The sequence below is a fragment of the Bubalus bubalis genome, chromosome 5 (assembly GCF_019923935.1).
Source record: "Bubalus bubalis isolate 160015118507 breed Murrah chromosome 5, NDDB_SH_1, whole genome shotgun sequence".
Classification (NCBI taxonomy): Eukaryota; Metazoa; Chordata; class Mammalia; order Artiodactyla; family Bovidae; genus Bubalus; species Bubalus bubalis.
In genome coordinates, this window is record NC_059161.1 from 53834053 (window position 1) to 53849502 (window position 15450).

Here is a 15450-nt window from a genome sequence, read left to right on the forward strand (position 1 = left end):
GGTACAAGGTTTGGGAGGGCAAAGCTGTGAAAAATAGTAAAATGTGCCACTACCACTAGGTGGGATTGTGCCATCAAAGAATGGAGGACAATTAACTTTCTGTGGGAAGTTCTTGAGATGTACATGCACTCAGGTTACTGTTCAGCAATCTTTTTGGTTTATCTGTATGGTACTGTAAAATCTGAATACTGGAATTGATGTAAAATTATCTTCAGGGCAATAATTAATGGAAATAACTCCAAAGGAAAATGTTATAGCATACCAGTATTGATGCTGAGCATTAACTTACTTTGAATTATTGCCTACTGCACCTGATGCAATAAATGGGTGAAAAATACTCCTTGCCCTTAATAGGTTTGCATTCTAGAGTACTTAAGGTCCAAATAAGTTATATAATTTTCAGGGCCCTGTACAAAATTAAAATAAGGGGCCTCTTGTTCAAACAGTGCCGGGGTCCAGCCCCGGCTGATCCAGGGTATTCGAAGCAGGGACGGCGTCGGTGACCTATTTATTTATAAATATTTATCAAAGATATAAAGAGTAATAGAATGAGGATAGCTCAGTAGGAAAATTCAGTGGAGAAAAGAGGCTGAGTAGCTTGGTTTACGCGGGAGACCAATAAAACTTCAAGACAAGATGTTTGCACCACTTACGTAGGCCGCAGGCGTCCTTCCGTTCTCCAGAAGGAGAGGAGACACTGAGGCCTCCCCGGTCGGATCTTAGAAGCCCAGGCATAATTAGCAAGCATGGCGGGTTCCGCGCTCCAGATGGAGACTCAGCCAGAATTTGAGAAAGAGAGCGACATGGGGAGACCAAGTTTCGGTGAACAAGGCCCACACTTTATTTTCCAAAGTAGTTTTTATACCTTAAGTTGTGCATAGAGGATAATGGGGGAAGAGGGGGAGTCATGAAAGCACAGCAGTTCCTGGTCCTAATCGAAGCCAGGCTTTCAAACTTATCATATGCAAAAGTTCAGGTGAATTACATCATCTTCTGGCCAGGAGGCCTATTAACATTTTAAGAAACTTATTTTTCTCTAAAGGTGATTATTCCAAAGTCAGGCACCAGCCTCCAAAAAAGCATTGGACAAAGCTGCATTCCTATAGGGCAAAGGTGAGGTGGGCTCAATCAAGAAAAGAATTAACTCAAGGGTCCAAGGTTACAAACATTGAGGCTACTACTTACATTTTTATACACCCATTATATCAATCAATACACTGCCAAGGACACAGTAGGTAAGGAGTATGGAGACTTAGCAGCAAACATTGGCCCAATAAGTGAAAAACCCTTCACCAATACAATTTCTAATCAATCTTTTAACTACTCAAAGGAATCTGCGTTTAGACAGTTTAGAACATCTCCTGCCTCTCACAGTTGGGAGGCTCTGAACAATCACATGTGGCCGGAAAAACCTATTCAGGCAAGCTAGAGGATTTTCAAAGGAGTTTGTAGGTTGAAACACTGTCACACTCAGGAATTATTAACTGGAGCTGTAAGTTAACTCCTTTTTCAGAGAGAGGTAGTGGGGGACAGCCCCCCGTAAAGTCAGAGGTGTAGGTGAAAGCACAAAGCAGAAAGTAGGCAGACTCTGGTTTTGGAGGGTAGATGCTCGAGAATTTCCAGGGGGACCCCTGAGGCTCGATCCCGCCTTTGCGTATGCCAAGCCTCCTTCCTCATGACCTTTGTCATGGGTGGAGCTCCTCACGCTGGCTCCCGGCAGTGATAGAATTCCAGTTGAGCTATTCCAGATCCTGAAAGATGATGCCGTGGAAAGTGCTGCACTCAATATGCAATATGCACTCAATATGCAATATGCCGGCTCCTGGCAAAACAGTGTTAAGAATTTCAGGATAGCAATTGTGGAGCATTAACCTGGTGTTGAGCCCTTTCTGAGCACAAAGCTCTTTGCAACTGCACAGGTCACACACCCATGAAGCTGACCCCAAATATAGGATAGTACTCTCAAACAAATTATGGACTAATAAACTATGCTGCTTGGTATATGTTGTAATGCTGCTGGGCCTGTTTTATTCCATGTAGTACATTTGGTACTCAGTCCCTCAGTTGAGTCCGACTCTTTGTGACCCATAGACTGTAGCCCGACAAGCTCCTCTGTCCATGGGATTTCCCAGGCAAGAATAATGAAGTGGGTTGCCATTTCCCCAGTTCATGGGTCTCAAAGAGTCTGACTCGACTGAGTGACTAACACTTAGTGGGCTTCCCAAGTGGCGACAGTGGTAAGAATCTGCCTGCTGATGCAGGAGACATAAAAGACATGGGTTCAATTCCTGGATCAAGTGGAGGATGTCCTCAAGCAGGAAATTGCAGCCTGCTCTAGTAGTCCTCTCAGGGTGCACCATTAGGGGCAGGATATGGCTGATGGCATTATGGCCACAATATTCTTTGTTTACTAAAATGGCAGGCAACATTCTTTATCCACACTGTCAACATTTCACCACCTTCTCTTAATTCCATCTCCTCTCCGCACCTCAATGCACTACTTCAGTTCAGTTCAGTTCAGTTGCTCCATCTTTTCTGACACTTTGCGACCCCATGAACTGCAGCACCAGGCCTCCCTGTCCATCACCAACTCCCTGAGCCTACCCAAACTCACGTCCATTGAGTCAGTGATGCCATCCAACCGTCTCATCCTCTGTTGTCCCCTTCTCCACCTGCCCTCAATTTTTCCCAGAATCAGGGTCTTTTCAAATAAGTCAGTTCTTTGCATCAGGTGGTCAAAGTATTGGAGTTTCAGCTTCAACATCAATCCTTCCAATGAATACCCAGGACTGATCTCCTTTAGGATGGATTGGTTGGATCTCCTTGCAGTCCAAGGGACTCTCAAGAGTCTTCTCCAGCACCACAATTCAAAAGCATCAATTCTTCAGTGCTCAGCTTTCTTTATAGTCCAACTCTCACATCCATACATGACTATTGGAAAAACCATAGCCTTGACTAGATGGACCTTTGTTGGCAAAGTAATGTCTCTGCTTTTTAATGTGCTGTCTAGGTTGGTCATAACTTTCCTTCCAAGGAGTAAGTGTCTTTTAATTTCACGGCTGCAATCACCATCTGCAGTGATTTTGGAGCCCCCCAAAATAAAGTCAGCCACTGTTGCCACTGTTTCCCCATCTATTTCCCATGAAGTGATGGGACCAGATGCCATGATCTTAGTTTTCTGAATGTTGAGCTTTAAGCCAATTTTTTCACTCTCCTTTTCCATTTTCATCAAGAGGCTCTTTAGTTCTTCTTCACTTTCTGCCATAAGGGTGGTGTCAATCTGCATATCTGAGGTTATTGATATTTCTCCCAGCAAACTTGATTCCAGCCTGTGCTTCATCCAGCCCAGCGTTTCTCATGATGTACTTATATAAGTACATCTCATGATGTACTCATGATGTTTCTCATATAAATTAAATAAGCAGGATGACAATATACAGCCTTGAGGTACTCCTTTTCCTATTTGGAACCAGTCTGTTGTTCCATGTCCAGTTCTAACTGTTGCTTCCTGACCTGCAGACAGGTTTCTCCAGAGGTAGGTCAGGTGGTCTGGTATTCCCATCTCTTTCAGAATTTTCCACAGTTGATTGTGATCCACACAGTCAAAGGCTTTGGCATAGTCAATAAAGCAGAACTAGATGTTTTTCTGGAACTCTCTTGCTTTTTCCATGATCCAGTGGATGTTGGCAATTTGATCTCTGGTTTCTCTGCCTTTTCTAAAACCAGCCTGAACATCAGGAAGTTCACGGTTCATGTATTGCTGAAGCCTGGCTTGGAGAATTTTGAGCATTACTTTACTAGCGTGTGAAATGAGTGCAATTGTGCGGTAGTTTGAGCATTTTTTGGCATTGCCTTTCTTTGGGATTGGAACGAAAACTGACCTTTTCCAGTCCTGTGGCCACTGCTGAGTTTTCCAAATTTTCTGACATATAGGCTGCACTATATGTCTCATAAGCCAAGTAAGACCTCAAATAAGAATATTGAGAACACAATTGAAACAAGCAAACAGGTAGAAACTAAAGACAGTAAATTTTTTGAAAATTGATTCTTTATTTGTATCTTCTGAGATGCAAGATAAACTTCTTTGTGGTCAAATACATACAGTTAAGAAAATCCCGGGCAGTTTCTAGCCCAAGATGGAGTCTGCCAGTGGATGTGCTCAAGGAATTATCTGCCGAAAATACCATAAGACCAAGCGATTCCCAAATGTAACAGACGGTTTAGTTTTCTGGTTAAGCTAATTTTTTTTTTTTTTTTTTTGGACACCAAGCCCCTTTGTCGGGACTCACTAACGTGGGTCACTGTGTGCGAAAATAAGCAGGAGAGTGGCGGTGTGTTTTTACCCTGATCTAATCATCACAATTACCCAGCTTCGGTTTTAAGATTCCGGGTCAAGATTAACTAAATTCGCAAACTGCGCCTCGACAGGCTAGAAACCTGTTACAGATGTGGGTGGCCACGCCCCCGCAGGAACCTCCCAGCTCCCGCCCCTGCGCTTGTCCGCAGAGTCGGGAACAATAAAGTTGAGCGTGTTCAAATGGGTCCTTGTATTCCAGGGCCTCTTGGACAAGCCTGTAAAATAAGACTCTGAAAAACTCCCTTCTTCTCTCAGATCTTCATCTTGTTCTTGGTGATTTTTTCCCCGTTTACTCGCGGTACAAAAGTCTTGAAGGGAACGGCGTGGGCTAGGGTGGGTGGGGCGCATTTCCTTGGGCAGCTGGCCCGGCAATCGCCGTGGGCAGCCTCGGGGAGGCCCCCGGTTCACGTGAAGCCCGTGCAGCAACAGTCGAGGCAGCTGCGATGAAGCCCAGGCCCGCGAGGTTCGTGGATAATAAACTGAAGCAGCGCGTCATCCAGGTGTGTATCCTGCACGGCCGGCTCTCAGAGTGGTCCGCGTTCGCTGCTCAGGCGCCCCAGAGGCCCTTTCTCGCCGCAGCTGGGAGAAGGGGGGGAGGCTTCTAGATCGGACTGACTTGCCGCCAGCGCCAGTCTGGATTCCAGCGTGGGGCTGTTGACGACTCCACTTTTTCGCGGGTGATTCAAGCCCCTTCCTCCTCATTTTGCGGCCGAGTTTCAAGGCGCAGCCCGAATCCCATGAGAGGCAGCAGCTTGATGAGGGCCTGCCCGGATGTGCCTGACTTCTGTGCAGATCCGTAAAGAGAGTGGAGATGGCGTTTGAGTTTAAAACTTCCTGTCTTGTGTAGTTGGGAAGGAAATATTCCTCGAAACCTTGTAGGGACGAATTGCTTTCGGGGTCATAAAGAATACGTTAACTTCCTTTCTTAGGAAACTTGGAGTCAGGTTCGGACACCAGTAAAGACAAGTACTCTGAATCTTACTTCATAACGGGCACTTTACCTGCCCTTTTTTTTTTTTTTGTATTCATAATCGTCAGTGGAATGCATTGTGTGGTAAATGCCTTGGACATTTAGATTACTAAGCACTCAGTTAGAAGGAGGGAGAGAGACTTTAAGAGCTATATTCTCACCTTGTTTTTCTTTTACCCTTCCAGCTCCTGTATCGTCAGTTTTTTGAATCTGTTTCTTCCTTTCTCCTTTAAATGTTGGAAGTGCCTTGAGCACCTATGCTCTTACCTTCTCTTTATATTCTATCTATCTGTGCATACTTCTAGGTGATCTCATCCAGTCTAGTACCTTTAAATATTATACATCCATTCATGACTTCAAAATTTATATTATAATCCAGTGCTGATTTTATCTTGAGTTCCAGATTGATATATCCAACTGCCTACTCAACATCTCCTCATGAGTATCTTACAGGATTTCAGCTTAGAGTATTGATCTCCAAACTGTTATTTTCTTTGTGTTGTTTTATTTCAGTAAATGACATCGCACCATCCATCCATTTGTTAAGGCCCAGAACCTTAAGAATCATTCTGACTCTTGCTTCCTGTAACCAATTAATCAGTGACCTATTTGGCTTTGCCTTCAAAATATACTTCAAACCTAATCACTTGGGCTTCCCTGATAACTCAGTTGGTAAAGAATCCAACTGCAATGCAGGAGACCCCGGTTCGATTCCTGGGTCGGGGAGATCCCCTGGAGAAGGGAGAGGCTACCCACTTCAGTATTCTGGCCTGGAGAATTCCGTGGACTACAGTCCATGGGATCGCAAAGAGTTGGACAGGACTTAGAGACTGTCACTTTCTTTCTAACATCCTAGTTCAAACCACACTCCCTTTAGACTGTTGAAATACCTCCTAACTGATCTCACTGTTACTGGTTTTACTTAGTCTGTTCTACACTAAGAGCACCCAGGGAGATCATTTTAAAGGGAAGATTGGAGTGTGCCAGGGTCCTACTCAAAACCCTTCTGTGGACTTTCAGACATCTAGAGTAAAATCCATTCCTAAATAGCCCTTTGTATTTTGGCCCCATCTACCTTTTTGTCCATTGCTTTTTTCCCCTTTTGTAATCTCCCTTGATTGCACGGTCCTATCCACATGGACCTTCTTAAACTTCCTGGGCACAGGACTTTTGTTTTTGCAGTTTACTCACTTGATTGCTCTTTCTCTGAATGTTCGCACAATTTGCTGCTTCAGTTTGTTCAGATCTCTGAGCAGTGACTCCTAATGGCTAAATCCAGTGGCCTCTTCTCAGTTTTTGCCACACTTGACTGCTCTGCAGCGTTTGACATTAGCAGTTTTCCTCTCGTTTTACTTTGGTTCATTATAAAAGTAATAGGGGGACTTCCCTGGTGGTCTGGTGGTTGAGACTCCATGCTCCCAATGCAGGAAACCTGGGTTTGAACACTGGTCAGGGAACTGGCTCCCACATGCCGTGTCGAAAACCAGGAATACTGTATGTCACAACTAAGACCTGGCACAGTCAAATAAATAGTAATTTAAAAAATAAGAGTAATAGGTTCTTATGGTTTAAAATAAAGGGAAAGAAAGTGAAGTTGCTGTCGTGTCCGACTCTTTGCGACCCTGTGGACTATAGCCCTCCAGGCTCCTCTGTCCATGGGATTCTCCAGGCAAGAATACTGGAGTGGGTTGCCATTTCCTTCTCCAAAAAAATAAAGGGAACTGGAGGGTATAAAATGAGAAGAAAGAATTCTTTTCATCTCCACTCCACTTCTGCATGAGTAATCATGGAGAGTTTCTGTTGTACCTGTCTTAAAATTTTGTATGCATATATGCACTTATAGATTTTTTTTTTTTTAAATCACACTCACAGGCTCATCTGCATCTCTTCTGCTGCTTGTTTGTTTCATTTAGCAATACGTTTTAGACATCTTCTTTCAAGCAGTAGACTTGCCTCCTTTTAACTAGCACATTAATCTATTGCTATATAACAGATTACTCTAAAACTTAGCAGGTTAAAGTGGTTTTAGTCCTGTTGTTTTTTGATTTGAAGTGGGTTTGAGATATATATGTGCAATTCAAGATTGACTGTGGTAAATGACAGCAATCTATAGGAGTCCAGAAAAGGGGACAGTTAACTGAAACTGCAGCCTTGGACACCTAGTCTCTTGCCATTGGGGGCATTTATGCAGAGGCATAATGTTAGGCATTATGTTAGGCATAATGCAGAGGCATGTGTTAGGGATGCTTGAGAAGAAATTGCTGTATGAACTGGGGAACCTAGACTAGATAATTAGCAAATATTGAAACTTGTGAGTTGATCACTAAACATTCTAGGTTTGAAATCTGGCCCCGTAACCCATGGGCTGGTAAGCAAGTAAGTGATGCTTTCTAAGGCCCACTTGACTTCACATTCCAGGATATCTGGCTCTAGGTCAGTGATCACACCATCGTGATTATCTGGGTCGTGAAGATCTTTTTTGTACAGTTCTTCTGTGTATTCTTGCCATCTCTTCTTAATATCTTCTGCTTCTGTTAGGTCCCTGCCATTTCTGTCCTTTATCGAGCCCATCTTTGCATGAAATGTTCCTTTGGTATCTCTGATTTTCTTGAAGAGATCTCTAGTCTTTCCCATTCTGTTGTTTTCCTCTATTTCTTTGCATTGATTGCTAAAGAAGGCTTTCTTATCTCTTCTTGCTATTCTTTGGAACTCTGCATTCAGATGTTTATATCTTTCCTTTTCTCCTTTGCTTTTCGCGTCTCTTCTTTTCACAGCTATTTGTAAGGCCTCCCCAGACAGCCATTTTGCTTTTTTGCATTTCTTTTCCATGGGGATGGTATTGATCCCTGTCTCCTGTACAATGTCACGAACCTCATTCCATAGTTCATCAGGCAGTCTATCTATCAGATCTAGGCCCTTAAATCTATTTCTCACTTCCACTGTATAATCATAAAGCATCACTATGAACAAAGCTAGTGGAGGTGATAGAATTCCAGTTGAGCTATTCCAAATCCTGAAAGATGATGCTGTGAAAGTGCTGCACTCAATACGCCAGCAAATTTGGAAAACTCAGCAGTGGCCACAGGACTGGAAAAGGTCAGTTTTCATTCCAATCCCAAAGAAAGGCAATGCCAAAGAATGCTCAACCTACCACACAATTGCTCTCATCTCACACGCTAGTAAAGTAATACTCAAAATTCTCCAAGCCAGGCTTCAGCAATATGTGAACCGTGAACTGCTTGATGTTCAAGCTGGTTTTAGAAAAGGCAGAGGAACCAGAGATCAAATTGCCAGCCATCCGCTGGATCATGGAAAAAGCAAGAGAGTTCCAGAAAAACATCTATTTCTGCTTTATTGACTATAAAAAATATTTGCTATATTGACCAAAGCCTTTGACTGTGTGGATCACAATCAACTGTGGAAAATTCTGAAAGAGATGGGAATACCAGACCACCTGATCTGCCTCTTGAGAAATTTGTATGCAGGTCAGGAAGCAACGGTTAGAATTGGACATGGAACAACAGGCTGGTTCCAAATAGGAAAAGGAGTATGTCAAGGCTGTATATTGTCACCCTGTTTATTTAACTTATATGCATAGTACATCATGAGAAACGCTGGACTGGAAGAAACACAAGCTGGAATCAAGATTGCCGGGAGAAATATCAATAACCTCAGATATGCAGATGACACCAGCCTTATGGCAGAAAGTGAAGAGGAACTCAAAAGCCTCTTGATGAAAGTGAAAGTGGAGAGTGGAAAAGTTGGCTTAAAGCTCAACATTCAGAAAATGAAGATCATGGCATCCGGTCCCACCACTTCATGGGAAATAGATGGGGAAACAGTGGAAACAGTGTCAGACTTTATTTTTCTGGGCTCCAAAATCACTGCAGATGGTGATTGCAGCCATGAAATTAAAAGATGCTTTACTCCTTGGAAGGAAAGTTATGACCAACCTAGAAAAGGTTGAAAAATTGAAATATTGAAATACCAATATTGAAAAGCAGAGACATTACTTTGCCAACAAAGGTCCGTCTAGTCAAGGCTATGGTTTTTCCTGTGTCATGTATGGATGTGAGAGTTGGACTGTGAAGAAGGCTGAGCACCGAAGAATTGATGCTTTTGAACTGTGGTGTTGGAGAAGACTCTTGAGAGTCCCCTGGACTGCAAGGAGATCCAACCAGTCCATTCTGAAGGAGATGAGCCCTGGGATTTCTTTGGAAGGAATGATGCTAAAGCTGAAACTCCAGTACTTTGGCCACTTCCTGCGAAGAGTTGACTCATTGGAAAAGTCTCTGATGCTGGGAGGGATTAGGGGCAGGAGGAGAAGGGGACGACAGCGGATGAGATGGCTGAATGGCATCACTGACTCGATGGATGTGAGTCTGGGTGAACTCCGGGAGTTGGTGATTGACAGGGAGGCCTGGCGTGCTGTGATTCATGGGGTTGTAAAGAGTCGGACACAACTGAGCGACTGATCTGATCTGAAGCAAGTAAGTAAGCTTTTAAAGCTTCAAATCAGAGCAGAGTGTTTCCCTTATTACTCACTGGTAAAGAATCTGCCTGCCAATACAGGAGACATAGCTCCATCCCTGATCCTGGAAGAGCCTACATGCCCCGGATAACTAAGCCCATGTACCACAACTACTGAGGCTGTGCTCTAGAGCCTGGAGCTGTGCATACTGAAGCTTTTGCGTCCTAGAGCCCCTGTTCTGCAGCAAGAGAAGCCACTGCAGTGAGAAGCCCGTGCAGCAACGAAGACCCAGCACAGCCAATAAATAAATAATTTTTAAAAAATAAATAAAATAGGGGGAGAGTAACATCTACCTCATAGCATTGTGAGCACTAAAAGAGAATGTGTAAAAGGCCCCTAGAACAGCTTTACCAGGCAGCTTTACCAGGCTCTTCTTTCTAGGTCCCAAAGTCAGTCAGTGAAAGTCACTCAGTTGTGTCCGACTCTTTATGATCCTGTGGACTATACAGTCCATGGAATTCTCCAGGCCAGAATACTGGAGTGGGTAGCCTTTTCCTTCTCCAGGGGGTCTTCTCAACCCAGGGATCAAACCCAGGTCTCCCACATTGCAGGTGGATTCTTTTACCAGCTGAGCCACCGGGGAAGCCCAGGCCCCAGTATGTTTGTATTGGGTTGGCCAGAAAACCTCCATTCAGGTTTTTTACTTTGGCTGACCCAATATTTCATTCTTAAATAACCACAGTTATTTACTGGTGAAATTTGTATGCCTTTTGGGCACTGCACAACTTCTCATACTTTGCGATCAGATTGACACTGTTACTCATTTCCTGTTCCACCTTGATTTTTATTACAAGAAATGCTGGAAACCCAGTTTTGCAAAGATGTGACATCGTCAGAACGTGCTTTAATATTGAAGCCATGAATTGTCTCAGGCTAGTACAATTGACCCTTGAACAATATGAGGGTTGGGATGCCAACATCCCCTTCTCCCCCCAACCCCATTCATTTGAAAATCTGTGTATAGCTTACAGTTGGCTTTTTATATTTGTGGTTCTATATTGGCATATTCAACCAGCCCTGGATCATGTAGTACTGTAAAATGTATTTATCGAAAAAATCTGCTATAAGTGGACTAGTGCAGTTCAAACCCATGTTGTTTGAGGGTCATATGTAGTTCCTGCAGATGGACAGATCAAATATTGTGTTCCTTCAAATTTAAAATATCCCTTAGTGCTCTTACGAGTTCAGTTTGTTGTGGTATGTCGGGGAATCTGGGATATAACAAGCTCTCATCTACTGCCTTATAGCCATTCTGGTTATTGTTATTGCATTTCATAGTGATTAATAATGTTAATTAAATTCTTTTATTCTGATTTGGCAAATATCTGGTGATTGTTGTTTATGTTTCTAGCATACTTTATTAATGAAGAGTTTGCATTAAAGTATAACATGTTCGAATAGCTCAATTGCTTAGTTGTTGATTACAATCACTGAGTTTGGACTACTGTGTTGTATTTGTCATGTTTTCTGTTTTAGTACCTCACCAGTAACAGATGTGGCAAATATGTGGACACTGGAATCTTAGCATGTGATTTACAAAGAATGTACAGGTAAAGAAATGTAGTCTCCAAATTTTTGCTTTTCTTTCCTACCTTTCTTTAAAAACAGATTTATTTGTTTATTTGTGTGGCTGTGCTGGGTCTTCGTGCTGTGAGGGCTTTCCTCTAGCGGCCATCAGGAACTACTCTCCAGTTATGGTACTTGGGCTTCTCGTTGCGGGGGCTCCTCTTGTTGCAGAGCATATGCTCTAGAGCATTTGGGCTCAGTAGTTGTTGCTCCTGGGCTCTAGAGCACAGGCTCAGCAGTTGAGGCGCATGGGCTTAATTGTCCTGCAGCATGTGGGATCTTCCTGGGCCAGGGTTCAAACCCATGTCACCTGCATTGGCAGGGGATTCTTTTCCACTGCGCCACCATGGAAGCCCCTTTCCAACCATTTTTTAAATCTCCATCCTGCCTAAATTTCCAGTTGATATTTATAGCTGCTAGCTTTAGTTCACCAATCCACAGGTTTAGAACTCAATTCATTTATATAAGCATTTATCAAGCACCAGTTATATGGAAGGAGCTGCCCTTGTTATTAATGAAAATGGCTACTTCTTAGATTTCAGCATCTTACTCACTGGTCAGTAGTATTCTTCTTTTCACTAAAAAATGAAAACCATCAGGCATGATCTCCTTCAGCTTCCTGACTATCTAAAAATGTGTCACTCCTGCAGTCTTTGCACTACAAATTAAATCCTTCTTTTGTGCCTCGGTTCCAGGTCTTCTGATATCTTTCCTCATTAATTATCCCTGCTTTGTGTATTGGTGTCTCTGTTTTCTTCTCTCCCTTTGTCTGTATATTAATTTGCTAAGGCTGCCATCAAAAAGCATCATAGACTAGGTGGCTTAAACAACAGAAATTGTATTCCTTAATGTTATGGAGGCTACAGCTTCACAATCTAGGAGTTGTCAGGATTGCTTTCTTTTTGAGGTTTCTTCCTGACTTGCAAATGGCTATCTTCTCCCTGTGTCTCTACTTGCTCTTCCTTCTGTGTGAGTCTGTATCCTAATCTCTTATTCTTAAGAAGACACTGGTCATATTGGATTAGGGCCCACCCATATGACTTCATTTTACCTTAGTTACCTCTTTTTATCTTTTGGCCAATACTGTGTGCCATGTGGCATCTTATTCCCTGACCAGGGATCGAACCTATGCCCCCGGCATTGGCAGTGCAGGGTCTTAACCACTGGACCTCCAGGGAAGTCCCTTTAGTTATATCTTTTTTTTTTTTAATGTGTCTTTATTTAAATTAATTTTAATTGGAGGATAATTAGTTTACAATATTGTGATGGTTTTTTGCCATACATCAGCATGAATCCACCACAGGTGTGCATGTATCCCTCCCATCCTGAACGCCCCTCCTACCTCCCTCCCTTTAGTTGCCTCTTTAAAGCCATATCTCCAAAAACAGGTATATCCTGAGATACTGAGGATTAGGACTTAAACATTATGAATTTTAGAGGGACACAGTTAAGCTCCTAACACTGCCCTTTTGCCCCCCAAATTCATGACTTCATTGTTTGTAAATATACTCTGTCCATCCCAGCCACCCCAGAAGTTCTTAACCAATTTCAGCATCAACTCTTAATCCAAAATCTCATCTGAATATCATTTAACTCAAGTACGGGTGTGACTTGGAGAAGGAGATGGCAACTCACTCCAGTATTCTTGCCTGGAGAATTCCATGGACAGAGGAACCTGGTGGGTTACAGTCCATGGGGTCACAAAGTCGGACATGACTGAGTGACTAATGTGCATGCATGGGTGTGACCGGAGGTATAGTTCCTCCTGAGGTAGAATTCCTGTCCGGCTGTGAACTTGTGAAGTCAGACAACAACTTAACCTGTTTCCTAAATATGATGGGATAGGCATAGGATAAACATTCTCATTCCAAAAGGAGAAATTGGGAAGAGGAAAGGTGTCATGGTCTTAAGCAAGTCCAAAACCTGGCAAGGCAGATTCACTAGACTTTAAGAGTAATTGTTTTTGGCTCAGTGCTCTGTCCTCTGGACTCAATAGAATGACTGCCCTGCTCTTTGGGACCAAGCGAGAGACAGTGCCTGTACCTGGGCCTGTGCGCCCTGGGTGCATGGTGTGAGTGGCAGCCCTGCCAACTTTGGAGCGTCCCTTGGAGCCGCCTTTCCTTTTTTTGAAGGGTAACACATGTTCACAGCTGCATTGTTCTTTTGGCTTGTCTTGTGGGATCCAAGAAATCCAGTAGCCTGCCTTCATTTCATCCCTCCTCTGTCTTCTTCAGTACAAGGTGGCAACTTTGCTGTGGCTATAACTCTATTTCTAGTCAAGGAAAAGTAGAGTAGTAAAAATATAAACATAGAATTTGTTTGAAAATAGGTTTATGGTTAATGTAAGTATAGTGACATAATCATATATACATGTAAGGTTAAGTTCTCAATTTAGATTGAGCTTAATGGGAAAATATTGGTGGAGACCCTGGTACTAAACTTCTTGTTATGTTTTTCAGTATAGACTATGGTCGAAGGAAAAGAAATGCCTTTAGGATTCAGGTGGAAAAAGGTGAGTCTTTTAGTGTTAGAGCTGAATTATTAATGAAGTCATAGAATTGTTTCAGCTCATGGCATTTTTCTTTTTGTTTCAGTTTTTAGCATAATTAGTAGTGAGAAAGAACATAAGGATCTAGCAGAATTAGAAGATGAACATCTGGCCAAAAGAGCAAGACATGGTGAAGAGGATAATGAGTAAGGATTATGGAGTGGAGGGTTTTTCTAAAACATTAACCTGATCATGTTACATTCCTACTTGTAAAACTTCCAAATAGGATAACTTGGCCCTTCATTGCCAATAAGTTCCTGCAGAATACTTACCTAACCTCTCCAGACTCGTTTCAGACATGCGGAATACTCGCTGTTTCTCAGAGAGGTTAGATTCTTTCTTTGTGCCTTTGTGTGGGTGGTTTTCTGTAGCTGGAGTGTTCATTTCCCCTTCATGAACTTTCACTCAACCTTCACCAGTCAGCCTTCAAAAGGTTATTTTCTTGCCTTTCAAGCCTTTTTGGACTCCTTTCTCAGCTTTTCCTTAACTCAAAGGTAATTTAGTATAGTGTTTCTGTCATCTGGTATATGAGATTATTTGTGTTACTTACAGAACTTTCTCATTAGCTTTGTTTTTCTCTGTCCTAATACAATGCCAGGTATATAAAAAGGTGTCAATTAATTTTTTGTTTAAGAAGTAATATTGTTGACACTTTTATGACTATATTGCAGTATAATTGACGTACAATTAGTGGTACATTTTTAAAAATGTACAGTGTATTGATTTTTGACATATGTATATACTCATTAAACCATTACCCTAAGCAAGATACTAAGCATATCCATCAACTTCACAAATTTTCTTGCACCCATTGGCAGTTTATTTTTCCTTCCATTCCTATTCTGAGGTAGCCTTTGATTTACTTTCTGTCACTATATATTTATATTTTCTAGAATTTTATATATATGGAATTGCAGAGTATGCATTAATACTTTAAAAATTTAGATTCTTTCGTTCAGGATAATAAGTTTGAGATTTATCAGTGTTGTGTGTATCAAAATTCCATTGCTTTTTATTGCCCTGTATGTATGTATATACCACTATTTTTTTTAATCTGCTTACATATTAGTGTTGGATTGTTTTCATTTTTTGGTTTTTACAAATAAAGCTACTATGATCACTTATGTACTGGCATTTTTGTGGAGAGTGTTTTCATTTCTTAATACTAGAACCAGAATAGCTGAGTCATATGGTAACTGCATATTTAACTTTATAAGAGACTGCCAGACTCTTTTCCAGAATGTTTGTATCATTTTACCTTTGCATCAGCAGTATGTGAGAGTTCCTCTGTTACCATGTGAGAGTTCTACATATTACCAGCATTTGGTATGATCAGGCTTTAACTTTAGATAGCCTGTAAAGGAAATGGCAGCCCATTCCAGTATTCTTGCCTGGGGAATCCCAAGGACTGAGGAGCCTGGTGGGCTACTGTCCACGGAGTTGCAAAGAGTTGAACACAACTTTGTGACTAAGTAACA

The 15450-nt window shown here is 42.2% G+C and overlaps 1 protein-coding gene across 5 annotated transcripts in view; it reads left to right on the forward strand.

Moving 5' to 3' along the window:
* The first annotated feature begins 4656 nt into the window (after positions 1-4656).
* NVL (nuclear VCP like) overlaps positions 4657-15450 on the forward strand; it is a 164036-nt gene continuing 153242 nt past the window's right edge. The window contains exons 1-4 of one of the 5 annotated variants that reach the window (XM_006044915.4): positions 4657-4857; positions 11335-11408; positions 13884-13936; positions 14019-14118. In XM_006044915.4, the coding sequence (XP_006044977.3) occupies positions 4801-4857; positions 11335-11408; positions 13884-13936; positions 14019-14118 (284 nt within the window). In that variant the 5' untranslated portion in view covers positions 4657-4800. The remainder of the gene's footprint in view (positions 4858-11334; positions 11409-13883; positions 13937-14018; positions 14119-15450) is intronic. The other 4 variants (XM_006044917.4, XM_006044916.4, XM_025286065.3 and 1 more) reach the window with 4 other exon arrangements.